At 47.3% G+C, this 25139-nt stretch overlaps 12 protein-coding genes across 13 annotated transcripts; 7 read left to right on the top strand and 5 right to left on the bottom strand.

Moving 5' to 3' along the window:
* Positions 1 to 36: 36 nt before the first annotated feature.
* FVEG_03652 (hypothetical protein) lies at positions 37 to 1708 on the bottom strand. Its single transcript, XM_018891271.1, has 2 exons — positions 1643 to 1708; positions 37 to 1586 (listed from the first exon to the last, which is right to left on the bottom strand). Exon 2 carries the CDS (start codon positions 1584 to 1586, stop codon positions 120 to 122), a length of 1467 nt encoding a protein of 488 aa, XP_018747755.1. The 5' UTR covers positions 1643 to 1708; the 3' UTR covers positions 37 to 119.
* A 1158-nt stretch (positions 1709 to 2866) lies between these two features.
* On the top strand, positions 2867 to 4063 carry FVEG_15309 (hypothetical protein; the record flags this gene model as incomplete). The annotated part of the gene is made up of 4 exons (XM_018904433.1): positions 2867 to 3359; positions 3602 to 3658; positions 3709 to 3814; positions 3868 to 4063. The coding sequence occupies 4 exons, from the start codon at positions 2867 to 2869 to the stop codon at positions 3947 to 3949; spliced, it is 738 nt and encodes a 245-aa protein (XP_018747756.1). The 3' UTR covers positions 3950 to 4063.
* A 962-nt stretch (positions 4064 to 5025) lies between these two features.
* On the top strand, positions 5026 to 5882 carry FVEG_15310 (hypothetical protein; the record flags this gene model as incomplete). Its single annotated transcript, XM_018904434.1, has 3 exons — positions 5026 to 5087; positions 5622 to 5711; positions 5825 to 5882. 3 exons carry the CDS (start codon positions 5026 to 5028, stop codon positions 5880 to 5882), a joined length of 210 nt encoding a protein of 69 aa, XP_018747757.1.
* Positions 5883 to 6782: 900 nt separating this feature from the next.
* On the top strand, positions 6783 to 7259 carry FVEG_03654 (hypothetical protein; the record flags this gene model as incomplete). The annotated part of the gene is made up of 3 exons (XM_018891272.1): positions 6783 to 7052; positions 7108 to 7118; positions 7163 to 7259. 3 exons carry the CDS (start codon positions 6783 to 6785, stop codon positions 7257 to 7259), a joined length of 378 nt encoding a protein of 125 aa, XP_018747758.1.
* An 86-nt stretch (positions 7260 to 7345) lies between these two features.
* On the bottom strand, positions 7346 to 10278 carry FVEG_03655 (manganese transporter). 2 transcript variants are annotated; one of them, XM_018891274.1, is made up of 4 exons: positions 9467 to 10278; positions 9119 to 9393; positions 7914 to 9062; positions 7346 to 7853 (listed from the first exon to the last, which is right to left on the bottom strand). In XM_018891274.1, the coding sequence occupies exons 1-3, from the start codon at positions 10130 to 10132 to the stop codon at positions 8195 to 8197; spliced, it is 1809 nt and encodes a 602-aa protein (XP_018747760.1). In that variant the 5' UTR covers positions 10133 to 10278; the 3' UTR covers positions 7346 to 7853; positions 7914 to 8194. The 2 variants fall into 2 exon arrangements, with proteins under 2 accessions (XP_018747760.1, XP_018747759.1); XM_018891273.1 differs by having other exon boundaries at positions 7346 to 9062.
* Positions 10279 to 12405: 2127 nt separating this feature from the next.
* FVEG_03656 (hypothetical protein) lies at positions 12406 to 14616 on the top strand (the record flags this gene model as incomplete). The annotated part of the gene is made up of 1 exon (XM_018891275.1): positions 12406 to 14616. The coding sequence occupies one exon, from the start codon at positions 12406 to 12408 to the stop codon at positions 14614 to 14616; it is 2211 nt and encodes a 736-aa protein (XP_018747761.1).
* A 476-nt stretch (positions 14617 to 15092) lies between these two features.
* On the top strand, positions 15093 to 16993 carry FVEG_03657 (gamma-glutamyltransferase; the record flags this gene model as incomplete). The annotated part of the gene is made up of 3 exons (XM_018891276.1): positions 15093 to 15333; positions 15383 to 15557; positions 15605 to 16993. 3 exons carry the CDS (start codon positions 15093 to 15095, stop codon positions 16929 to 16931), a joined length of 1743 nt encoding a protein of 580 aa, XP_018747762.1. The 3' UTR covers positions 16932 to 16993.
* A 23-nt stretch (positions 16994 to 17016) lies between these two features.
* On the bottom strand, positions 17017 to 17703 carry FVEG_03658 (hypothetical protein; the record flags this gene model as incomplete). Its single annotated transcript, XM_018891277.1, has 1 exon — positions 17017 to 17703. The coding sequence occupies one exon, from the start codon at positions 17701 to 17703 to the stop codon at positions 17017 to 17019; it is 687 nt and encodes a 228-aa protein (XP_018747763.1).
* A 379-nt stretch (positions 17704 to 18082) lies between these two features.
* FVEG_03659 (hypothetical protein) lies at positions 18083 to 20383 on the bottom strand (the record flags this gene model as incomplete). Its single annotated transcript, XM_018891278.1, has 5 exons — positions 18083 to 18142; positions 18194 to 18281; positions 18335 to 18635; positions 18681 to 19938; positions 19988 to 20383. 5 exons carry the CDS (start codon positions 20381 to 20383, stop codon positions 18083 to 18085), a joined length of 2103 nt encoding a protein of 700 aa, XP_018747764.1.
* Positions 20384 to 20806: 423 nt separating this feature from the next.
* On the top strand, positions 20807 to 21796 carry FVEG_03660 (hypothetical protein; the record flags this gene model as incomplete). The annotated part of the gene is made up of 3 exons (XM_018891279.1): positions 20807 to 21051; positions 21103 to 21296; positions 21354 to 21796. 3 exons carry the CDS (start codon positions 20807 to 20809, stop codon positions 21794 to 21796), a joined length of 882 nt encoding a protein of 293 aa, XP_018747765.1.
* An 841-nt stretch (positions 21797 to 22637) lies between these two features.
* On the bottom strand, positions 22638 to 23852 carry FVEG_03661 (hypothetical protein; the record flags this gene model as incomplete). Its single annotated transcript, XM_018891280.1, has 1 exon — positions 22638 to 23852. One exon carries the CDS (start codon positions 23850 to 23852, stop codon positions 22638 to 22640), a length of 1215 nt encoding a protein of 404 aa, XP_018747766.1.
* A 441-nt stretch (positions 23853 to 24293) lies between these two features.
* FVEG_03662 (hypothetical protein) lies at positions 24294 to 25117 on the top strand (the record flags this gene model as incomplete). Its single annotated transcript, XM_018891281.1, has 2 exons — positions 24294 to 24713; positions 24764 to 25117. 2 exons carry the CDS (start codon positions 24294 to 24296, stop codon positions 25115 to 25117), a joined length of 774 nt encoding a protein of 257 aa, XP_018747767.1.
* Positions 25118 to 25139: the final 22 nt, after the last annotated feature.

Below are 25139 nucleotides of genomic sequence, written 5' to 3'. Positions count from 1 at the left end.
GTAGCAACTGTTTAATTTAAGAATTTCCTCACTTTTGCTGGCTTAATAGCTTATTATGTCAAAAGAAAACTGCCTAGAGCCTGATCAGAAAACCTAGGTAGCCTTATAGATAGTCTATCTTATAAATCATCATCTGAGAGCTCACTAGGCAAAGGCATAGCGCCACCGCCATATCCAAGATCATAATGATAACAATCGCCTGAGCCTATGATCCTAACAACTGTGTCTATCCAGCAACATGTAGTCAGATCCTGATATATGAGGTCGACCCCAACGCTCTTAAACAAGGCCTGAGGATATTCATCGCAGACATGATCAGCATTGCTTCGAATTTCCTTGAGCTGCGGGAAGGCGAAAGCCGCATCCTTGGATAAGATGAGCAGATCATCGTATATACGGCCATCTGGCGTCGGCGTCCGTTCCGAGAGATCAAGAGAGATTATGCTAGATGGAAGAATGTCAAAAAGAGACTTGACTTTGCATTCTGTCCGGCAACATGTGGGGGATCTAGAGCCGTAAAGGAAATATGTGTGGAGGAAGAGTCTCTTGAGTTGGTTGAATTGTTTCAAGCTGGGCATTTTATGATCCCCCTTGCTATCGGTCTTAAGCATGTTAAGGTGCAGAGTCTCAAGGCTGGCGTGGAACCTTGGTTTGTCGAGGAGGTTTACAACGCCCACTATGTCAGAGTCGAATGAATTGTAGGAGAACGTGGATAAAGTACCGGTACATTCTGATAGAAGGTGCTCTATGGCAGGGGCAAGAACGGCATCTTTGGATCGAATGTGAAGGTTCCTCAGGCAAGGCATATTCGGGAACTCGGATGACGCAGCAGTCACCAACGTTTCGAGCCCTGGGGCCCGAGCAAGCAAGTTTGGTAGAGCATGTTCGGTCTCTAGAGTCTTGAGAGGAATAGATCTGACGCCCAGATTGTCCAGAGTAGCAGGCGACACATCGAACTCCCACCGACGATCTTCCTCGATACTAATGTGACTCAGGTTCGGAAGAATAGCCACCAGAATGGACAGAAGTTGGTCTCCGACTATGGGGATAAATTCCTGAGGCCTCATGTATGTATAAGAACGTGTCCCTCGAAAAAAGGCCCGCCGTATGGCAGACAAGCGAGTTTTGCGGCTTCTGCGATAGAGCTCTTGGGAACTGCTCCCAAAAACGCGTGTGCAGGTATCGAAAGCGTTTCGGCTTTTATCGAAGTCGAGTGATTCAAGTAAGCGGCTTTTCAAAAAGAGAGTTTTGACAGAGCGAGCTAGGTCTGGGCGAGACGCCATGGTCAGAAGAAATGGCTCGAGGCGTCGCTCCCACGGATTCGGAGGATCCCAAGTCGCGTAGTAGGGATCGAAGGAATGATGTAGTATCTCTTGGGCAGAGAGCCGGAAATACCGTGAGACTAGACATAGATTGTACAGAGCTGTATTATGTTCAGCTCTGTTTGAATCCGGCGGTGCTCCAAAGGGGCACTGGTATTCGTTGCAACAATGGGGGCAGAAATATGCGAATATTGAGCGCAAGATCTCCGGAGCGAGTTTTGAGAAGTAGTCCGCCGTGGACTTTTGGAGTCGAGTTCTGGCCATCTTTACAGGCAAACTTAGGACCTCAACCAGATGAAATTAGGTAAGACTTAACTAGCCTTTGGACGGAATATCTCTATGACCTAGGTAGGTAAGCTTAGAATCTGGAGTCTGCGTATTCCTGGAGAAGGGCGGGTTGTGAATAGAGACGGGAATGTTGGGTGATAGTGAATGGGAGCTGACGTAGAAAACGCGGGGCAGAGGTCTAATTTAAGCTTACAGGGCGATCAGGCTTCTACAGGACTGTCTGCCTGTGATAGGCACAGACTCCGGTTGAAACGGCCCCCCACTAAAGTTCACTGATTACCGGGTCGTTGTCTCACACCACAGATCAGTTGTTGGTTGTTCCCTTTGATCCTTGCTCTAGGCACAGGCATCAGGCGAAAAAATGAAAACAAATGGGTTGAATGGTGCCCTCTTGACCTGCTGAGAGGCACAGAGCAGATATGGGTGTGACATTTCACCACGCAGAGAATCACACTATCACAACACTTGGTAAATATTCTTGTAACCTTTTAGTATTTTTCTCTTCTTGGTGATTATTTATCGCCCGACGAACGCCATAAGCATACGTCAAAAGCTCATCACTCTCTCGATACCCCAGCCCCAAAAGTCCACAGTTTGCTTCTTCTACTACAGTCTTAGCCTCCTGTAGCTAAGAGGCGAGAGATCCTCTCGAGACGCTTTTCCTGAACGTCAGCAGCGTTTCTGAGCTTTGATATGGAATCACAGAGAAACTGAGCAATCTTCAAGGTCTGTTCGACAAGCTGCAGGCTTACAGCTGTTGCGCCCAATATTTCCATGGTGGATTTGCGAGGGAGGTCTCAAGAGTCTCATTGTTATTCAGAAAGCGGAGGCGTGGTCAAGTTTTACGGTATTGGTTGCTTTGATCGCAATCAATGTGGCGACCTGTGATTGGTATATTAAGTTCTTCATTTTCAAGTGACCTTCAATAGCTATTATGTAACTAAAAGATCTATAAATCTATTTATTACATTCTAACTACATTATAGTAAATCTGCTTAAAAGAGAAACTATATCTCTCTAAAGTATAAGAGTTAATAGTGTGTAGTATACTTTAAAATATAATATTAAACCCTAGTAACTGGAGTAGGTAAATATATATAGGAGATTAAATATTTCTAGTCTTTTTAAGCTTCTTGTAAAATGATATTTTAGATGTTTAAACTTTATCTTTTGAGCTGCTAGCTCTATGGTATGGCCATTCACTATATCAAAACCCTACACCAGCTCAAAGCAAACAGAGTCGTTATTACGATCGAATGTATCAAGCCCTCGTGAAAGGGAAGACCGTCCAAGAAAATGGATACTCTGGCAAACTGAAGGACCAAAGCGAGCATAGTAAACCACTACTATTGTGCGGTGATACCAGGAATTGGGAATACTTTGATCAAAATGCTCCAGATAAGTATGACAAGTCCAAAAAGATCATAGAGGTTTTCCCAGACGCGGCGAGATACGGTGGCGCTCTCATCCGCGGAAACCGCTATCTCGAAGCGACACCTGGGAACAGAAATCCCGGCTTTTGCAAAGGCAACTACGGCTTCACATTCATACACCATGACTTGATCACTATTTGTGATCAGACCCTCCAATTCGACGTTGAAAAGTGGCCAGTGCGCGATGGCGGTGAGGTGGTAGCAGACACGGATCTTGATGCAGCCCATCTTGGTAGGCAATCTCTCGTCCGTGTCATGCTCCACGAGTTTGCGCACTACTATGGCTCGAGGATGGAAGGAAGTGAATTAAAAAGGCGTAGGTTACCATCTTGAACAACTCAGCAAGTCTTGCACACGCTGATGATATCTGCTGCAGTCCCAGACCAGCAAGCCGTTGATGCCAACGGATGTCTCTTATAGACAGGAGATCGAGGGAAGTTCGTGCGCGAGCCTCAAAATGCAGACGGAAGAGATCTGCCCGAGCAGGTTGTTTGTAGGTGACACACTACAGGAGCTTGTCATCAAGTGGTTTATGGTCAGATTCTAAATCCTCCACAGATACCTTGAGATTTTGCACCAATCTCAACAAAAATCAAACCCGCAATAAAAATGCAGGTAAGTAAAAGACCGTTGGTTCCGAAAAGCTAAACATCTGACATCGAAAGGTAAATTTAAGAAAGATGGCGTTTATGTGCCCGGTACGCTCGGAAACATGGGCCCACCAGCTGCAACCTGGACGGCTGAAACATATGCCTATTTTGCCATCATATCGTAAGTGTCATATTTACACTCTCATTCTATTGCTCTAACGGGGATATCTACAGGTATCTAGAGCAGTGGGAATGGCCGAAAACGGAGGAGGCTGGACCACAAACAACAACGACTGGACCACTTCCAACGGCTTGATGGAGTGCATGAGGCTGTTATCGTCTATGGTTGTACTGCAAGTTGGACAGCTCTATCGTCGATCGCTAGTTAGAGATAGTGTAAGCTTTGGACTTTTTTCTATTATTCTACAAGTTATTATTTGCAATCAGCATCTGGAATGGACTACTCGTAGTCATCAGACATACGGGATGCGCACTCCACTAAGACGGAACTCATTTTTTTCTCCGTTCATATCGCGGTGGTCAGGCAGCTCCAGTATTGCCTAAATGGTCTCTAGGGACGTAGTGGTATACACACTGGCGTCAAAAACGACACTGATGTGATCCCATTCCCGAGGCCGCGTTCTGCTCCGAAGGAGGTACCTAGCCTACGCCGGAGTAAACGAGTCCTTCGTCAAAATCGCCTTCTTAGCTTTCTGACGGGCTTATACTGGTAATACTAGTGCAAAACATGGAATCTCTGTCACCATCAAATAAGGGACCCGAGTAGCACTTCCGATGGATGGTGACCAGCCGAGGCACAACTTCACCATAGCCTCCTCGTGGCTGAGACGTAATGTCTGCCCCTGCGTGGATCAAAAGCTCTGTAACTTCGATGTGGCCTGTTATACCCGAGATGAACACAGACGTGTTATCTTTCGAGTCTACTATATTGATGGGAACTCTTTCTAGAAGCTATTTGACAGCCGATCGGTGGCAACTCTGGGTAGCCAGATGAAGGGGTGTGATACCAAGCGCCTTCATTGTTATTGAATGTAGCATTGGTATCTTGAACATGTCGTGACTTGGACCGCTCACGTTTGAGGATATACATGAAAAGATTGTCAAGACCAAGGGCTGCTGCTGCAAGACACAGATACCAACGTACAGAGCCTCTGGTAATTCCTAAAGAGTGAAGCCACTCTTTGAGTCACGGAGATTCATTGAAGTATTCTGGATGGTATTAAGATCGTAACAGAGCGTTCGCCGATACGCCTAAAGTGGCAGCTACAGAACTCCCTCGCATGGTGTCGAAAAGGAGTAAAGCCATTGCTAGTCTCCGGTCCAACATCTCGAACGTCTGCAGGGTTCATCGAGCTCAGACTCTTGGCAGCCATGTCAAGGTGGCTTGCCGACGCCGTATTAGTTAGTACCATTGTGAAGGAGAAGATCTTCTGGTAAGAAAGTCGTAGACACTGTGATGGCTCACACCACATGCCTCACACACCATGTATCATTGTTTGTGCTGCCGACATCCATGTTGGCAGAGCTCTGGAAGAATAGGACTCGCTGTTACAAGACGTAACACCGCTTCTTCCGAGCGCTTATATAAGCTCTAAGGAGATTCTCAAGTATATTAAATATTTCCCGTGGAATGGCAAGTTTTCAAAAACACATGCTATATGGTAATTATAAGCTCCCATTAAACAACCTATCGCTCATCTACGACATTAATAAAGTACAGGCCATAACGTGCGGCATTGTTTCGACGAATCTGAGATTCCTATTACATAATCTAAGCTTCCTCGCGAGACTTGAGGTTATATATATAAGTAGCCTTTAACTAAACATCGCTACAGGATCACTCTTTCTTTTCCGGCTCCGGGCTAAGCACGAGAGACAAGGTTAAGAAAACCAAATAGTGTCTGAAGCTTATAAGACAAACCTTTTGATAGCCTTCTTCTTCACTAACTGGGACACTAAATCCTTAGGCTCCTCAAGGAAAGCCGTGAGGACAATGTCAGCACCGACCTCTTCATAGGCAAAATTGCCAGAGCCGTATATCTCAGACAGGGCATTGTGTAAGATCACGCCATCTTTTTACCAGACCTCTGGGAATTTTATGCTCCCAGGAATATGATTTGGGTGTTTCGCCCATTATGTGGGAATTTCTGACACCAGCTATGTGTTACAGTTGCTTGTTAGTGCACAAAGATCAAAGAATGGGCACCGTTGGGCAAAATTGCTTCTAGTTATTGTACACTGGGGGGTAGAAGCAGAAGGAATAAAGCAAATGGTCGCTTTTTATATTGAGAAACGGGTCCTGAATGATGAGATAGCATCTGCTGCAGAACGATTCATGATTAACTTTCAGTGCTGTGAACAAGAAACAAGTGGTCACGGGGTATTGCAATGGGCCAACGGTGGCCATCTCAGTGGTTGCTATGTAATTTGCTTAGCACTAAACAGTTCATGATGTCTGTAGCCAGTTGTATTGGCTATACAGCGTAACCCATCTGGCCATTTCTCATGGTTATGTTCATCAGGTACCTTATTCGCTCTGGCTAGTCAAGGTAAACTCTTACCACATTGATTCACTGTAAAGCATGCATAGAACTTTAACATATGCATACCGGTTATCCAAAATAGTGCAAAGTGACACAGGGAGGGACTTTGGTGCTGTGTCATCGGGCTCCATTCGTATTGATTACCACAGTAGACCTTTGTCGAATCAGAGACTCAAAACAGGGTTACAACAGCCGAAACATGGACCAATCCCAAATGAGAAGTCAGACTCAAATCCACGAGCAATTGCCGAGTTTGGACGGTCACTCGTTGAAAGGTCCCCGCTGACAGTTAATGGGCAGAGAGCAGGTGCACGTTTCTGGATGGCGAGTAAGTTGAAAACGTAACTGTAATCTTATTTGCTACTTGAGCTGAAAAGACAGTCTCACCGCTTGATGCATATGCACCAATAATAGGCTGTCAGTGGTTCCAGCAGAGGATGCATAATTTATACACACGAGCTCGGAGGCCGGGACTTCTCATGACCAAATAACTATAAAACAAGCTGAATGTCTCCTACATTCCCTACTACAACACCAAGCATCCTCATCTTTCCTTCCAAGCAACTTCACACAAAGCCATCCAGTATGCAGCTCATCAATCTCTCCGCCCTTGCCCTTTTCGCTACTTCCACTCTAGCGGCAGACTGCTTTGGCAACAGACAGGATGGCATTGAGAAGTTCGAGCAGGCGTACTGGGATGCTCGCCAGAAGATGTGCAGCAACTCAGACTGCGCTTATCAGCAGGGCTGCACCACCAGGGGTTCCAAGACCCTCAAGGGATTAGCCTCTATCACCGTTAATGTCGAGCTGAGCCGCAAGAACACTGGTGGCAAGATAGGATTCAAGGATTGCTGGGTATGTATCCCCCGAAATGATCAATGGTTGAGAGTTGTTAACATTCCTTGTTTAGGATGCTACCGAGTATGTATTTCAGGTTGTTTACAGGGCTTATCTAACATATATAGGAATATCATCACCCAGTGCGTCAGGGGAACTCACCAGCTGAGTGGAACTTGGGAGTACGACGGTCAGCTGTACCAGGCGAATGGATACTACTCTTAACTAAAGTAACGAGCTCGATGTGATCAGTGGGACAGGAACGGGGGAGAAGGGAGGCCCGGATGATTGATCAGCGATGGCTTGATTTTCTTGCTGGGATATGTCGCGTTCGTGTGTACTGTCGACGTGTTGATTTTAACTCAGCACAACATCAAGTATTGGGACATAAGTAGTATTTCTAACTCTTGACATAAGGTATCAACACAAGGATTGGAAATCTGAGGAAAGAGTCTCTCAAACACCACAGTGAACATAAGAAACCCGATAAACCAGGAACTCTATATCACTAATCCCCTTACTATCATTATCAGAAATAACATCCCTCACCACTTTCTCATCTCTGTAAACTAGCCATTCCCTCTTCCTGTCCGATTCTAGAGCTAACTATATCTTAACATTCTCATAGCCTTATGATGTTCTCGGCAAACAGAACCATCATTCCTCTTTCTCTTATAGCTTCAAACGTACTCGCGCGACATCAACGCAATGCCTATTTCTGACTTTCAATAGAGTAACGACCGAGGGTGATCTTAACACACCCGACGTCAACCCTGCCTTCGTCGCTAATGAAAGTGGTGCCCGGGATCAGAACTGATGCTGAAGAAAATGCATTAGCTGTGGCACTACTATTTCTATCGTATATTATAGCTTGACTACCTGATTTTCACATGTACCAAAGACATTGATTGTGCAACAATTTTATCAGATCAGTGCAGTATCGGCTGTAGGTAAGGAAATTCTTGCTATATTCCTTGGAAGTTTGATAATTATAGGCTGAAGAAGCTCAACAAAACTTTGGCCAGAGGGTCAATCTGGCATTTTCCTCACTGAGCTCCTTTGATACATTCATCAAAGCTCTACGGAGAAGCTCTACTCCCCTACTAAAAATGTGATGACATAATTGCTTCTCACCAAGCGACTATGTTTCGTGGGATTCCCTAGTTGCCGAGGAATACCAAGTTAGCCACGTTCATGATTGCCATGAAAAGCCAGACTAGAATAGCTAGAATCATGGTAAACCATGAGTTGGTCATCTTGACGCCTTGACCTCGTTGTCCGTCTCCCTCTTCGATTATCCCATCTGCGTCTGTCACATCATCCATATCGCCAGTGCGCCAGCGCGCACTGCCTGGTCGGGCCGTCATGTATTTGTCACGACAGGTGAAGTAGATAAGAGGTGCTGTCACGAATGGCAGGATAATGCTGAGAGCCACCTGCGATCCATTGAGCGCTGCATTAAGCCCCTCACGCCCAACGGCTCCTGCGATAATAATGCTTGGGGTGATGCTAATACTCCGAGTTATGAGACGGCGTAACCATGGTTTAACATTCCAGTTTAAGGCGCCTTCGCTAACCATCTGACCAGCAATGGTGCAAACAATTCCAGCTGAAACTCCTGAGAGTAACAATGCCAGGGCGAATATGGTGCCTGCAGTAGGTGAGATAGTCTTGGAAAGTAATTTATGAATACCGAATATATCTGCATCTTGAGCATTTGGATTGTTATATAGCGCCGCACCTGCAACAATGAGGATAGCCGAGTTGACAAAAAGCGCGAATGTAAAGAGAGAAATAGACAGGTCGAGAATCGAAAGCTTGAGCGAGTGCTTGATTGCCCTCTCAGAGGGGACGTAGTAACCCTTGTCGATGCTGTTGTCGATAACGGAGGGTTCTGAAGTGACTTGACGAGGCAACAGAGCGCTCCGCTCATCGTATTCACGCAGGCGGGGTTGAACAATGCCGGATCCAAGATACAGACTGTGAGGCATAACCGTCGCGCCCAGGATGCCGCAGGCTTGGTAAATGCTGGACAGGTATTAGAGCGAGCGCAACAAAGCAGAAGGGGCTGGATCAGAACTCACGCTTCAGACTCGATGAGATACTTGGATGGCAGATAACCTTGGAAGACCTCACCCGGGGTGGTATCTTTGATCAAAGATAGCTGAATGCAGAAGCAAATAACTACGCCGAGGACGAGACACATGATGAACATTTCGAAGTACCGCAAACCCTTCATAGATCCTTCAGGGCGGTAGAAGATGAGTAGGACCATGACATCGATGATGGAAATAGCACATCCTGCCACCAGCGGGATCGCGGGGACCAGAAGATTCAAGGCAATCGCAAATCCAATGACCTAGTGAGTCAGCACTTTTTGTTTTCCTTTTTTCTTTAACGCAGTATTGGGAAATGGCAAGTGATTTATTTACCTCTGCGATATCAGTAGCAATGATAGCCGCCTCAGCAAAGACGTATAGGATGTAATTCAACCACCGAGGAAGAAACGCCCGGCAAGCCTGTGCAAGATTAAGTCCACTCACAGTGCCCAGCTTGATCGCCAAGCTCTGCAGAAAGACCGCGAACACATTTGAAAGCAAGACGATGAAGAGGAGCCGGAAGCGGTAGGAAGCTCCTGCAGCGATGTCGGTCGAGTAATTACCCGGGTCGATATACGCAACCGAAATCATGAACCCAGGCCCAATGAAAGATCCAATCTTGGTGAGGGTGTCTTTGAGACGCTGAAGTGGCGTACCGCCTTTGTCGGCGGAACCAGCTGGTGCTGCTGGCGGGGGGTTGGCGGGTGCTGAGCGCAGACCGCCTGAGGGCTGGCCATGGTCGATTGACCGATAGGCCAGCCGCAGCTTCGCCTTTCCACGGCCGGGCGTCTCAGTGGGATTATTGTTGGCTATCTGACCAGACATGTTTGACGCTGCGTCTGGGAGTGTTGCACGCGAGTCGCCTTGGAGACTGGCCCGACTGTTGACGAGCCCGTTGAAGTCAGCGTTGGTAGTCAAGTCGCTAGAGTTTGGGTTCGGGCTCTGGTTGTAGCCGTCATCGCCCTCAAAGGGTTCATCAGTGTGAGAGGTCTTGTTCATGTTGATTTCCGTGCAACAATTGACGATGCTTTGGTATCGCGTGTCGTTTGCGTGCGTACTAACTTATTTATCGAGGTACAACGTGTCAGACTTATGGGTCTAACATGGAACCCGGAATCTTCCCTTCTCCGCTTATGGGATGACTTGTGATTGGCTTCAAGGAAGGAGCCGTGACGCTATGGCTTTGGTTCACCGGCAGTTAAGCCTCCGTCAAACCTTCTCTGTAGTCTGCCGGGAGATGATTCAATAGGCCGATACCGCTGATTGGTAATTCACTGCAGGGAGCACGGGTAGAACGGCAACTATGGTCCGAGAGTCGGCCATTGTCGTATGACCTAGACCAGGACAACAAATCCTAAAAATAGTCTTTATAGACAGAAAGCAGAATCGGAAGCTGATGGTATTATTGAAAGAGATATAAATAGAATACCAAAGCTTAATACATAAAGTGTTCTTTATCAGGGAAGCTGAACTAATTCAGACTACTCGACCTTTCGACAACACTTCCCTTGATAACATCATGCTTTAGTTTGGATCTAATTCATTCTCCTGGTTCCTAAAAATCCTCTTCAGAAGCACAGAGCTCAGGGCATGCAACTGGATGTACCCTTGAACATAATTAATCGGTACTATTTCCGGAGCCTTTCTTGCAAGTTCAAAAGCTTCCTCCGAGTGAGCAAAATCCCCGATTCTACTATGGAGAGAATCAAGGTCGTCGGAGTAGTTACTGAGCTGTTCCGACCAAGATGATTCTTTTTACTAGCCTTCTCAAGATATCGTTTGACGGCATCGATTGCTTCTTCTAGACCCTTCGGGTTTCACAATCGTCTGCCCTTGCAAATAGCCAGTCTCTTCGTAGGCGATAAACAGGTTTGAGACCCTCTAGTCTCCGGAAGTTGCCGTGTTTTGCATCGTACAAGTCCGCCAATTTCTCAAGCCATATCGTAATAGTGCTATAACTTTCTGAAAACAATGCAATGGCTTTCTGAATTTTCGGGGGCACTTTCAACGGCGCTTTTGACCCCGAGATCAGAATACTTCTCCTTTAGTAAGATTCTCAAATCAGCCAGATGTGCGGCCCTCATGGGCGATTTCTTGTTGAGACTTTCCAGCGAACCCTGGATCAATCCAATAGCTTCATCTAGATCATCAATGTTGCCCGTGTGATAGAAAGAGTCTCCTAACTGTAGTGTCAAACAGGACGAAAACCTCTGGCGGTCCATGGAATCTGGGAGTGATGCCTCGATTGCTTTGCGTTCGAGATTCGTCGCTTCTTCAACATCACCAAAATTATCAGCCACGTCTTTTTATCTCATGCACTGGGCCCAGGCCGACCAGAGTGAGTAATAAATCTGCGTGAATGTCGGCCGTTGCTTCAAAGACTTGTCGCGTAGCCTGAATAAGTTGTTCCAATTGATCGGGATCATCAGTGTCACGGTTGCTCTGGACCAACCTTTCCGATCCGTTCTTTCGGAGTCGTATAGTTACTCCCGGCATTAGGAACCTCAAAAAATTCTATACCTTAGGGGTTAGTTAATGTTTAGTCCGTGCTGAAGGAATCTAGTTCTATACGCGGAGCGACAAGACTCGGGAGAGGTTTCGATGATGACGAGGAATGGGGTAAATGCTTTCCGGTGCCCAAGTTTGATGCAAGAATGATCATAGGACCAAGAGCTGCACTGTAACTCGATTGATCCGTTGCATGAAAGTGCAGGTCTTCACTAAAGCTGCGGTAAGGCAGAATTGGGACCTACCCTACTGATACTGCCTAAATGCACCCTTTGCATTAGCTGGGGTTAGCTGAAGCTGTCAGATTGGAGGCCTGCTAAGCGAGGAAGGTATTGGTCCTATATGACAAAAAGACTTAGGTAATTTAGCAGAATTTAAGGTTAATATAGGATAGCTTTGACTGAGTTTATTTCGACACCCCCGATTGACGTATGATGTTTTTTGGCACCCCTGGGCCTGGCACGTTAATAGCTGCGCGCCTTATTCAGTCAGCTTTCACTCTTGTTCCATTTTCCCCCAACATATCTAGGCTGTGCCTTGGGATATGCCAGTAGTTATTCTACTCTAAGTATACCTTTCCACTTAAGCATTGCCAAAGCAAGAAGTGAGTACTGAGATTCTGTTTCCAAACGGAAGGCTTATATGATGACTCAGTAGTGAGGCTCACCCTCAATATAATGTCAATCCTCGGCATCGCGCTCCCTTTGCTCAGACCCTTCCTGGGTCCCTACCTTGGCTTCATTATCGATACATATGCGTCCATCATGATGATTCTATTTTTCCTTGGTTTCCCTTCGGTACGCGAACGACTTGTACGAGTATTGCTGAGGGATGAACCCTTATTTATTCCCGGGCTTGGGGCATTGTTCGTTCGTTATGTTATCCCACCCGCCCGCCGATGGATGGGTAGCCTCGGCAGTTCAAATGATTTCCAGATCACCGTGATATTCTACCGTATCGGTCACACCGTCTGCAAGGCACTACATGCGTTCTTCGTTCGTGCTTCTACCCAGAAACAGTACACGTACATGCCCCTGTCAAGCGGCTCTGAGGGTAATAAAATCCGCCTGATCAAGCTGCACCCCGGTTCAGTCGATGACCCTCTCCGAGCTGAAATCTTACATGCTACATTAAATTCGGATATTGTCGGAAAGTATGAAGCAGTGTCGTACGCCTGGGAAGATGGTCATGCAACAAACAAACTAGAAACGCCGCGCGGTATTATTCTCATCACGCCTTCTCTATCTCACGCACTGCATCGATTTCGATTGAAAGAGGATTCCCGTATGCTTTGGGCGGATGCGGTGTGTATTAACCAGTCAGACAACGCGGAGAAGGCGAGCCAGGTGGCATTAATGAGTGACATCTATGCATCTTCTACCTGTACACTGGTTTATTTGGGCCGTGGGGCTGATGGAAGCGAGAAAGTCGGCGAGTTGCTGCATAGATTTGCTAGGGTTAGTTCGTCTCTCTACCGCTTATATGGAAGACAGGGAATGGAGATGTTGAGACATGTTGGATTGATCTCACCTCCGATGAAGATGATATTCGAGCAATACCAACTTCCTGGCCTAGAAGATCCTGCCTGGAAGGCACTGGCCAAGCTCTGGGCCAGACCGTGGTTTCGACGCGTATGGGTGATTCAGGAATTTGTGCTTTCCCCTGATGTCCGCATGTTCTGTGGCGAATGGGAAGCCAGTTGGTCCGTATTCTACGTCGCCACGATCGACGCATACATGACATCCTCCTTCTCAGTTGTTCCCGATATACCGAACGCATTCAATGACGCGGCAACGCACATGGGAAGAGATGCTATGCATATGATGTGTGTCTACAGGCGATCTGCACTGTTAGAGACCCTGCCCGCTTCAAATGCTGATACTATGCGAATGTTGACCATCAATTTGGACACAATGGTATTCGAAGAACAAGAGGAGTTTAACCTGGCGAGAGAGATGGATCCGAAGCTAAGGCTACGAGTGGAGGTACCTCTTCTTGATCTGCTAGCGCTATGCGACAGGAGCAAAGCCACAAGAGCTCGCGATCATCTATTCGCGATTCTTGGTTTATCAGACGCGACTGACGACGAGCTTTTTCGGGCTGACTACAATTGTCCATTCGACGACATAGTTAGACGCTTCGGCAAAGCATTTGTACGCAGGAGGCAGTGTATGGACCTCTTGTACCAAGCTCGATTGAACATACAATCTTCGCGGTTTCCGTCTTGGATTCCTGATTGGACTACCAAGTTTGTTTTCATGGGCGATGAAATCGACTATAGCAGCTTGGGACTGCACAGTGGAGGGTTGTATGCCGCCGCTGGCGATACTCAGTGCGTGTCGTGGGTTAGTGATGACCCAAAGGACGATTGCCTTACAATTCGAGGGAGGTTCGTCGACAAGCTCAGCTGGGTCGGTGGTGACCACGTCAAACACGGGCCCATACACGGCCTGATACTTCGTCTTCAGCAATCTTGCGATATTTTCGCAGAGCTTGAAGAAACCTCTGATTACTATGTGACTGGTGAGTCACTGAAAGATGTATGGTGGAGGATGTTGGTGGCCAACAAGACGAAGGGATTCAGTCCTGTCTCTCCAGATTTTGGAATCGGACTACGTTCCAGATGGCATGTAATGCCCGAGTTGTGCAGTTTTCTACTATCACTACCTCCCGAGGAAGCCAAGGAACAACTCGTTGCAATTATCGGCCTTCCGCTCTACAAGGCCATATACTCTTGTTACACTGTATACCAGATTGGTAAGACGGATAAGGGAAGAGTTGGTCTCGTGCCGCTACTGGCAGAAGCTGGTGATCAGATATACGTCCTCAATGGTAGTGCAGTGCCATTTGTTTTGAGGAGGGGGAAGCGACTGCTGAATGCACATCGCTTGGTAGGAGAATGTTATATCCACGGAATCATGCATGGCGAGGTAATGCGGGGCCAATATGAGGAGAGAGATGTCAAATTGTACTGAGATATGGTTGGGATGTATTACAATGCTGAGGGTCCGCGTTGTTTCTCATGAATCCATGATGATTGATTTAGGTCAAGAGTCGCACGGCATATCCACCGCAGTAGAAATGCCTCGCCGCCATAAGTCATTCCCACACCATGACTAATTCATTTCAGCTCAAAAGCTCTATTAGGAAGCTGGTCAAAAACCAAGGTTTAAATCCTCTCAGAGATTGCTGATCCCTACTTCAACGGATTAGCTCTATCACTGCCGACTAATACCCCGCCTTGAACATCAGCAAGATTACGATGTTGGGTTACACCCTCTTATCGAGACTATTCTGCATGTAACCTTGATTCGAGTAACTATTATCTAAGCGGAGTAAACGGCACCTTTTGGTGATGACGATCGTCATGGCGATCTTGAGCTACAAAAACGAGCGATGCGCCTCTCCCAAGAACTTAACTTAGTGGACACACTGAAGTCAATTGCTGATAATGGCTCGCTTTTCAACTTGGTTTGCTCTGCTGAGCCTAATTGCGCAGGCTCATGGCCAGCCGTGCGATGTGAAGTACCCTCCTCAGACGAAACCAGTAGAGACCAGACAATTTAGCAACAGCCGTGGCGCTGTTGCCTGTGAGAGTGAGATATGTTCGACGATTGGGATCAATATTCTCAGACAGGGCGGCAACGCAGCTGACGCGATGGTCGCCACCGTTCTTTGCGTGGGAACAGTCGGTGAGTCAACCATGCTATCCTTGACCACGCTGCGCTGAGACAAGTACAGGCATGTATCATTCTGGAATCGGAGGCGGCGGCTTCATGCTCATTCACAAACCCGATGGCAAGAATAAAACCCAGCCCTACGAATTTGTCGACTTTCGCGAAACAGCACCTGCGGCAGCTACGGAGAACATGTTCAAGAACAACGTGAACGCCAGCATATATGGAGGACAGGCGAGGTATGACACACCCTGCAGCGCTATAGTAATGACTGACAGCCTCCTAGTGGTGTACCCGGTGAATTGCGAGGTCTGGAGCATTTGCACAATAGCTATGGCCATCTACCTTGGGCGAAGCTCGTCCAGCCAGCAATTGACGTGGCCCGCTACGGATTTCCAGTTAACAACGATACTCTCAAATTTATGAAGATGACTTACAGCAAAGCTGAGAACGAGAGCTTTTTGTTTAACGATCCCGCATGGGCCATTGATTTTGCACCCGCTGGAAGATTACTCAAATTCGGCGAGAAGCTCACGCGCAAGAGATATGCCGATACGCTCGAGACTATCGCTGCCAAGGGAGCCGGTGCGTTCTACGAGGGACCTATCGCCGATGCGACTATCAGGACTTTGAAGCAGAAGAAGGGTATCATGGCGACGGATGACCTGAAGAATTACTCTGTGGCTATTCGGGAGCCTTCTCAGATCAACTACCGAGGTGGAAAGGTCACCAGCGGGTCAGCACCCTCAAGTGGTGCAGTCGTCGCAGCTGCGTTGAACATCCTCGACGGTTATGACTTTCTAGGTGATCCGAGAAGAGTCAATGACAGCGCTTACCTGCTCGACGAGGCATTTAAATTTGGGTACGGAATGCGAAGTAATCTCGGCGACCCAACCTTTGTCAAAGGTCTAGACGAGTATCAATCCCAGATGTATTCCAACAATACGGCGCAGGAGATCCGCGCCAAACTAGACGGGCGTGCTCTTGCAGTCAAAGATTATGACCCAAAAGGTCTTGAAAGCTTAGACACACCTGGTACTTCACACATCGTTACCATGGATAATTCAGGACTTGCCATCTCCCTCACGACTACCATCAACCTCGGCTTTGGCTCACAGGTCATTGTTCCCGAGACTGGCGTTATCATGAACAACGAGATGAACGACTTCAGTATTCCTGGACAGTCAAACGCTTTTGGATTTATCCCCAGCGAGGCCAACTTCATCAGACCTGGAAAACGGCCTCTTTCTAGTATAAGCACCACTATTGTCGAAGGACCCGACGGGAAGGTTTCGTTGGTGACGGGCTCTGCTGGTGGTAGTCGCATCATCACAGCTACTGTCCAGGTTGTTCTAAATGCGCTGGAGAAGAACATGACTGTTCATGATGCCCTGGCTGCGCCTCGTCTGCATGATCAGCTTGAGCCGCGACAAGTCACGTTCGAATATGCTTATGACAACTCCACGGTTGCTTATTTGAAGGAGATTGGGAATAATGTTACGTGGGTTGCGCCTGGGCAGAGCACTGCTCAGGCTTTGAGGAGGTTACTGGATGGGACATTTGAAGCTGCTGGTGAGCCTAGACAGGCCAACTCTGGAGGATTCTCAACTTAGAGGCGTCTAATATCATTTGTCGAGGTCAAAGTAGTAATACAACTCGTATCTGTCTACGCCGTCATAGAAGTCATGGATTGAGCCTCTAAAGCTTCCATACCTCCAAGTTGCGATATCGAGCAACAAGAGGATTCATCTGTCTAAATCCAATTCGTCCACCACGAACAACAGGCCCAGTCGACCGATCCACATCCTCCCACGAGAACAATTCCAATCCATTAATCGAAAACTTGACATCGCGTTTATCATGAATGACCTCAACCTTGTAATAAGCGCCCTGCGTATCCTCCACATTCGGCAGCGGATCAGCCCCCTGCGCAACAAGATGGAACCCAGGCGACTTTCTCAAGTTCGCAAGATGGAAAGCCCTCTCCTCAGGCCATCGACGTCGAAAATACGAAGCATGCAGCGTGCGGATATCGCTAGAGTGATATTGCGGATAAGATCCGTTTCGGGGCTTGAGATCCTTGTCGAAAATGCTTCCGCCGTCTTTGGCGGCTGCTGCGCCGAAGAATACGATCGCCAAGCCGGGCTCCTCGATGGGTGAGAATTCCCAGGTTATGCGGATGCGCTCGGGGAAGACCTCGGGGACCCAGTAGACGAAGTCGCCTGGGGCAGCTAGTTCGAGAGTGTTGTTGGAGACGGTGGCTTTTACGGGACCTTCGGCAACCCAATCTGAGATCGCGTCGGTGCTATTGAAGGTGTTTCTGTAAAGAAGTTTTTCGGCCATGGCCAAAGCAGCCAGGAGAGGGCAGAGGAGGAGACTTCGCATTTTGCTCTTCGAAGGAGAAATATTTCCACCTACTTGGACGAGGAGTATTCGACAGCTGTCTCTTATTATATAGGTTTTTGTTTATTTCTTTTGCCATATTAATTCCCGATGTGCTCATACTTTAATTTCCCACTTCGGGGGCAGATGTGCCGAGATGAGCGGATGCGATCCTATCGTCTTCAAGGGTTTGACAACGGATGTGCTACTGCATTGAGTTTAGGTACCACCACCTAAGGCAATTCGATCATTCGGGAGCATAAGACGTGATTCAAGAATAAGTGCCGATCTTTTATAATGAATTAGTTTATCACCAAATTTCCACCAATAGAAGCGTTCCTGTCATTGAATTTCATTCCAGGTATCAAATGAATAATCTGAGTTATGCATGGAAGAAGGTGAGATCAAGGTTCTCGTTAATAAACTCCAAGTCCTGAGGAAGCTGTGTCGTTTTCATCAGTAAGAGTCATGCGTATAGTTCGGATTAGCATACCATCGAGTTAATGAGATCGGTCATAATATCAGAACAAACGTAGTTCCCATCAATTGATAGCTGATTCCCACGCATCTGGCCATCATCACTACGATTCATCAGTACATGGTGAATCAGTATTTCTCAAGAGGAACCGCTTACCAAATATCTAGTAGTGGCTGGTCTTGTCGAATAGCCGCCTTTCGTGTCTGCATCAGCCTGCACAGTTTGATCACTCGCTCTCCAGCTTCTTTGTCCGATTTTGCAGCCGATTCTGGCCATAACCTGCCTTTGAGTAACCCAACAGTCATACTGAGGATATAGAATTCGTTCAAGCCGTTCAGTGTTAGTGAGATTCGGCTTTCAAGAATTTTCAAGACCCTCTCGACATATTCAATGAGAAATGCCGAAATTTGTGGGAAGATTGTTATCGTGGATTGATCGCAATCTTCATGGATATAAACTGTCATTCATTATTCTATCGAACGGGAACAGCAATTGGTCTTACCGCGTGATTCGAGATTCAGGTAGATTTCATGGCAGATGCTCAGTGCCGCAAGTGTTAAACCCGTCCTGCAAGCTTGCTCTGGCAACATCTCCTCCTTTATGAGTCTTTGGTAATAGTCGAGGATCTTCGTGGATGCGTCTAACCTCGCGCGTCGGCAAATCAGGGATTTAGATGGGGAGGTAGTTCGGACCAGGAAGTGGAAATGTAGCAAGACGATGTACTGGTGCAGGACGATACCTAGCATGTGTTTAATGTATGTCGCGGTTCGGTGCTGTCGTGGATCAGCTTGAGGGCTATCCCATGCTGGAATGTCTTGGAGTGCCTGTCGTAGCTCGTCCTCTAGTTCCAAGACCTTGTCAAAATCGACCTCTTCGCAACATCCATTTATGAAGGCGCATATCTTTAGCCTCACGGGCAACGAGCGATAGAGAAGCGCTTGAAAAGAAGCGTTTATCAGTGTAGCAATTGGTATGCCGACTAAAGAGTCTTGCATAGACTCCTCAAGGTTTTCATCGTCGACGTTTAGTGGTGGTTTGATGTTGAAATCTCCTAATCGGACATTTGGAGGCATTCCACGCTCTATCGATGCTTGGAGATCTAATTCAACAATTGTGACCCACAGTCTCCGACGCATCTCTCGACTGAATGGCGATACTTTCGCTGCGGGGATGACTTCACGGTGGTAACCCGCTGCCATGGCCCATCGGACTAAGGTCCCGGTAGAAGTCCAGAAGGAACCCTCATTGATGAAGTTTGCACGCTTTGCAAGGAGCAGAAGACAATGGATCACCAGGATATCCCAGGAACGAGGAGGTTGGTTAGATTGAGAACTAACCCATGCTTCCGCAGCCTCAACCCATTTGATAACGTGATCATGAGTTGTGTTGTGGCTGAATACATTGACGCAGACTTCGGGGTGACAGCTTGCAGCAGTAGCAGCGACTAAAAGCAACTGTACAAGAAAGCAGACCGTGGTACTAGACTGATCAGCCCAGTAATCATTATACTTGGTAATAAATGTTGGTATGTGTAAGATCCGATGCGTTATCTCATGTCGGTCGATATAAGTCTGAACCAGCACATCTAAGATTGACTTTGCGGGTGTCAGGTGTCTCAAAGTATTTTCCAGCGCATGGTCCTGTGAAATCTGGCGACGCTGTTGTTTGTCGTTGAATGGCGCATAAATCTCATCGCGAAGGGTGTTGATGGAGGGGTAATGGGTTTTGATTTTAACGATATATGGCCGAAGATCGGTGAACTAGGTCCAGTCAAAAGAATGCCAGCTTCTAAATGAAGTGGGAGCATACCTGTTGGTAAAGGTTCAGGGGATAGCTACACCCGTAGAACTTGGTAGAGTTGTCCTGCCCTTCCAAGTGTGTCATGTCGACTTCCTTGGTGACAGGGGTCGTATAACTATCGAGAGTCTCTGTCGACGAACGCTCTATACGGGTAGATGACGACACCACGTTAGCCCCTCTTGGGGTGCCATCGCCGAATAAGCCATCAACCGACGTCTCCCGTCCTTTGTTTCCACGGTAAGTACACTCATCGGCAATTCCGGTCTTTGAGCAGCGACTGCAAGCTGGAAACTCTCTTCCGCACTTGAGCTTCCGTTGATAGCACTGAATACAGGCCAATGGGGGACGTCTTCTCTTGACCCCTGGTTTGACCAGACGTTGCGAATTGGTCAGCGATCGATTCATTACAACGGATACGGGTAATCTGAGAATTTTGAAATTGTTAAGCATGGGAAATGGGATCCTAGAAATTGCCGAGCACAACATCTTATGTTCTTTCGTGCGGCATCGGATGTCGGGCTCGGCATATTCGCGGGTTCGGTGATCTCTAGGTTCGGCATTTTCAACCGACTAATTTGGAGGTCTGGTCTAACCTCTCCCTGCTTGCCGAAAGATGACCATTGTCGTGCTTATGCGATGCGCAAACCTCCAGCCAGCGTGGAGAAACTGGGGTAAAGAGGTATTGCCCCAGGTTCTACATCTGGGGTACTCACAAAGTATATAAAGTATAGATCCTACCCCAAGAATGCTTCTGACCTAATTCAAAAATTGATTCTCTTATCACATCTCTCAAAAATTTCAACAGACATCTATTGAACCTACGCAAACATGTTGCCCTCTGAAGATGCTCCTCTGACAACTTCTGTCATCTCCTCCTTCGGGCCCAACAGCTCACCCAGAGCTCGGGAGATCTTAACGGGGTTGATCCGATATCTCCACGCCTTCTGTCGTGAAGTCAACCTCACCACAAAAGAACTATACATTGCCATTGAGGCTTTGAACAGGTCTGGTCAGATGAGCAATGCCGAGCGAAACGAGACTTTGTTGATCTCCGACTGCCTGGGCGTAGAGGCGTATGTTCTAGTCTTCTAAACCTGTACTCTTGAGACTAATCATTATACTAGACTGGTCGATGCTCAAACACAGAAGATGCTTGAGCAGGATAACGGAACCAACTCTTGCATTTTAGGCCCGTTCTACGTCGCTGATCCTCCTCGATATGAGAATGGAGATACCATCATCCAGAAGTATCTCGGTGGAGAGGTAACATACTTCCATGGTCGAATATTGGATGCTAATACCAACCAACCCGTGGCAGGTACGTTGAAATGGTCGTTCCACATTATATCATGAAACGTACTAATAGAAAACGTAGGTGCTTCTCTGAACGTCTGGGAGTGTGCAGTCAACGGACTGTATGACCAACAGGATCCCAACCAGCCATCTGGAAACATGCGCGGCATGTTCACCTCCGATTCAGAGGGCAAATATGCTTTCTACTGTATCAAGCCAGTTCCTTACCCCGTACCTTACGACGGTCCCGCTGGGGATATTCTCAAACTCATGGATCGCCATCCTTACCGAGCTGGTCATATCCACTTCATGGTAACCAGGGCTTGTTACAACCGCCTGATTACACAGGTGTTTCCTGAAGACGACACTTATCTCGACTCCGACTCGGTGTACGCTGTTAAATCAGATCTTCTTTTGAAGTTCAAGCCTTGTAAATCTGGTTCACTGAAGGGTATTGGTGGCAAGGATGTCGATGTGAAGTGGGAAGTAAACTGGGACTTCAGGATCAAGCAACAGAAAGATTAAGGAACTTTCGATCGAGACCTTAACTATATACAATAAGACACCTTCAAAGTTAAGGAGTTAGGCAATTTATAAGAGGAGAGGCTATATACCTACTACTAGAGTCTAGGTAATAACACTGGTATAAGTAGTTTCACAGAGCATATGATTATTGCATCGCGCATCATCTAACGGCTGTAGCAGCCATTGGGGGCTCTTTATTGTCATTGGCCTAATCAGTCTTGTGCTACGGAATCTTTTAGAAACTCTTGGCGTTAAGGCTGAATGATCGACCTGCAAGTAAGACTAAGCGCCCATTCGCCACTTTTGCTACACAAGGCAGAAATGCTGCGGAGGCCTTGCTATACCATCTCTACTACCTTGATCAATTCTCTCCTGCTTGGGCAACCTCACCAAAGATGGTGGACCCGAACGAGTCATCACAGTTTTTACTCCAGCCTTTGAATTTCGACACATCGTCATCACCTGCTCCGAGCACTGGATATGACATGGCCCAAAGTGATATCTCTGATGGAAGACGGGACGAAGCCACTTCGGCCACTAGCGGATATTACGGACATGTTGAAGCTATGACAGGATGGGGCGATGAACGCCGCACAGAGGCATGTACCGAGATCACCGGCCTGTTGGTCCGGGAGATTGGAAAAGATGATAACGCTAGATCCGCCAAGAATCATCAAAGAAACATCTTCCTGGTCTGGAGCCTTGAGTTGGGTCTTTTGTTACTGGCAACCGGGCTTCGAGATTACGCTAGAAAGATGAGGGGAAGTCTTATTCAAAACTACTCTATCTTCATCCTAGATGATAGCGATTTGTGCGACATATGGTTGCATACACGAAACTGTCAGTTATTGAATAGAGTCTCTCGATCGATCTTATCCAGCAACTTCCCATCAGTGAACCAAACATCCATGGCCTTCGCCATTCCCTCAACGTAAGCCCTAGGAGCATCATCTGACATGGCTTTGACAAGTAGATCCTGCGACATTTCGTTCGTGTTATCCGCTCGTCTGGTGGCAACCACCTTTTCCTCATAACGACGAACAGCAAGATCCAAATCATCCGGATGGGCCTTGATTTCATGGAAAAGGTCCAGGGCGTCTAGCATAGCCAGGTTCGCACCCTCTCCTGCAAACCACGACATAACGTGAAGAGAATCTCCAATGAGAGTCAAGCCTGGATGGTGGTCGTAGCGTAGACCGAGGGGCATGCGATACTGAGCACGCGGAGTCATGTTCGTATCGACGTTGCGAATGACATCCTGAAGGCGAGGATCCCAGGTGGAGAAGAAGTTATTGATCAAATAGTCAGTCATTCTCTTGGCCTCATTCCAGTCAAAGGAGGGATCCTTTGAGTGCCAGTCCTCTTCGACTCTTAGACAGGGGTAGACTCTCACGCTATCATCCCCATTGCGCTGGATGAAAATGCCACTGCCTTCGGAGAGGAAGAATGAAGTGCCTCGGCCGATGAACCCTCCAAGTTCTGGGAACCTCTTGTCCACGTTGGAGATACGGCAGTCGATGACCGTCAGCCCTGTGTACTCAGGCGTCCAGCTCGTCAGAAACGGTCGTACCTTAGACCAGGTTCCATCAGCCCCCACAAGGAGGTCAGTCACAACAAGATCAGGTTGATTCTCAAAAACCAACTTGACCCTGCCATCCTCTAGTGGAACAATCTCAGAGAGTCGATGATCCCACTTGATATTCTCCGGGTCAAGCGACTCAATAAGAATCTTGCGAAGCTTCGCTCGGTCTATCTCTGGACGCCCCTCTGCATCAGCGGTTGCTTTGTGGAATAACCAAGCAACTGCCTTTTTATCGCCAAAGCGATAATCCTGGTCGTGATAGCGCGCGTACTTCTTGAACTGCTCCTCAAGACCAGCTTCGAACAAGGCTGCTTGACCAGACTCCGGATGAAGGTCGAGAGAGCCGCCTTGAAAGCGAGAGCTAGTGGACTTTTCTCGCTCGAAAATTGTGAAGGGGATCGAGTGGTGTTGCAAGAGAGCTGCGAGGCTCAGGCCAGATGGTCCCGCTCCAACAATGGCGATATGCTTGGACATGATGAAAAGGTTATAATGATTCGATCTGAAGTAGAGCTTATTGATCAATTTGGTATGAGAGATGTCCCATGCAGTAGAATTGCAGTCAAAGAGACTTATATAGACTTGACTTTGGGTATACTATCCCGACTATACGGCCAAACTTACAGGTATGAATATCACACGATGCTCTGCCACGCGAAACTCCACCGAATCAATCATCAATTGAACCGCAGTTCCCAGTTCGGTGATTTCTACGATGTGTAAAAAGAAACCCGGCATCCGATGATGTCGGCCTTTTCGGCTTTGTTTTTCTCAACACCTCGGCCATTTTTATTCTCGGCGAATTGTATCGAACTTTTGACTCAGATTCTGAGAAATTGAGTGAGTTACTTAAAAGCGAGCATTACAGAGAAACATCGCTTTGAATCACATGGAGACTAGTCATCAGACTCGTTCACAATGCAGAAACTCACACCCCATGTTGTTATTGTCCCAGCTTCTTTTGCTCCACCATCACTATACTCCAAACTTGTTCAGAGTCTCACACTGTATGAATTACAGACAACTGTCATCGATCTCCCATCTGTGGGATTTCGTGACGCACTGCCGGCTGCTTCCATGGAAGAAGATGCTCGGCATATCAGGACAGTCACAGCAAAGCTAGCTGATCAAGGTCATGAGATCATCCTGGTTATGCACTCTTATGGCGGCATATGCGGTACAGAGAGTACGGCTGATGTCTCTAAGGCAGAGAGACAAGTTTCTGGGAAGCCGGGTGGTATAGTCCATCTCGTTTATATTAGCTCCCCTGTACCTGAGATTGGAGGGTCAGTCAAGACCATGATGGGCGATAACATGCCCCATTTCATGAAAGTTGAGGTACGTAAAAGACTTCAAGGTCTTAATTCAATGCTTAACTTTTTAAACAGGGACACTACCTCACATCCGATCCTGAAGGCTGCGCGAGCATCAACTTCTCAGACCTTCCAACAGCCGAAGCGTTGACGTATGCGAAGCAAATGACGGCACATTCAGCGCTGAGCTTTTCTGGACCACTACAGAACGCAGGATACTTGAATATTCCTGTTGCATATATAGTTTGTGAGAAGGATGTTTCTGTCCCGCCTCATGTCCAGGGATCTGCCGTTGATATGATTTCTAAAAAGAGCGGTCGAAAGGTTGTCACTTTTTCTTGTGATTCTGGACACTTTCCAACTGTCAGTATCCCAGGCAAAGTAGCTTCTTTTATCAACAAGGTTGCTACCAAAAGCCTTCTAGAGTAGTTTTTATGTAGTCTATGAATTA

This window comes from Fusarium verticillioides, chromosome 2 (genome assembly GCF_000149555.1).
Source record: "Fusarium verticillioides 7600 chromosome 2, whole genome shotgun sequence".
Lineage (NCBI taxonomy): Eukaryota > Fungi > Ascomycota > Sordariomycetes > Hypocreales > Nectriaceae > Fusarium > Fusarium verticillioides.
The sequence above is the reverse complement of the archived record's forward strand: the minus strand, read 5'-3'. Positions and strand labels throughout refer to the sequence as shown.

Coding starts and splice junctions, on each gene's coding strand:
- FVEG_03655 (XM_018891273.1), bottom strand. CDS start 10,132: ATGAACAAGACCTCTCACACTGATGAACCCTTTGAGGGCGATGACGGC. Junction 9,394..9,466: donor TTGCTACTGATATCGCAGAG/GTAAATAAATCA, acceptor CTGACTCACTAG/GTCATTGGATTTGCGATTGC. Junction 9,063..9,118: donor TATCTCATCGAGTCTGAAGC/GTGAGTTCTGAT, acceptor ATACCTGTCCAG/CATTTACCAAGCCTGCGGCA.
- FVEG_03652 (XM_018891271.1), bottom strand. CDS start 1,586: ATGGCCAGAACTCGACTCCAAAAGTCCACGGCGGACTACTTCTCAAAA.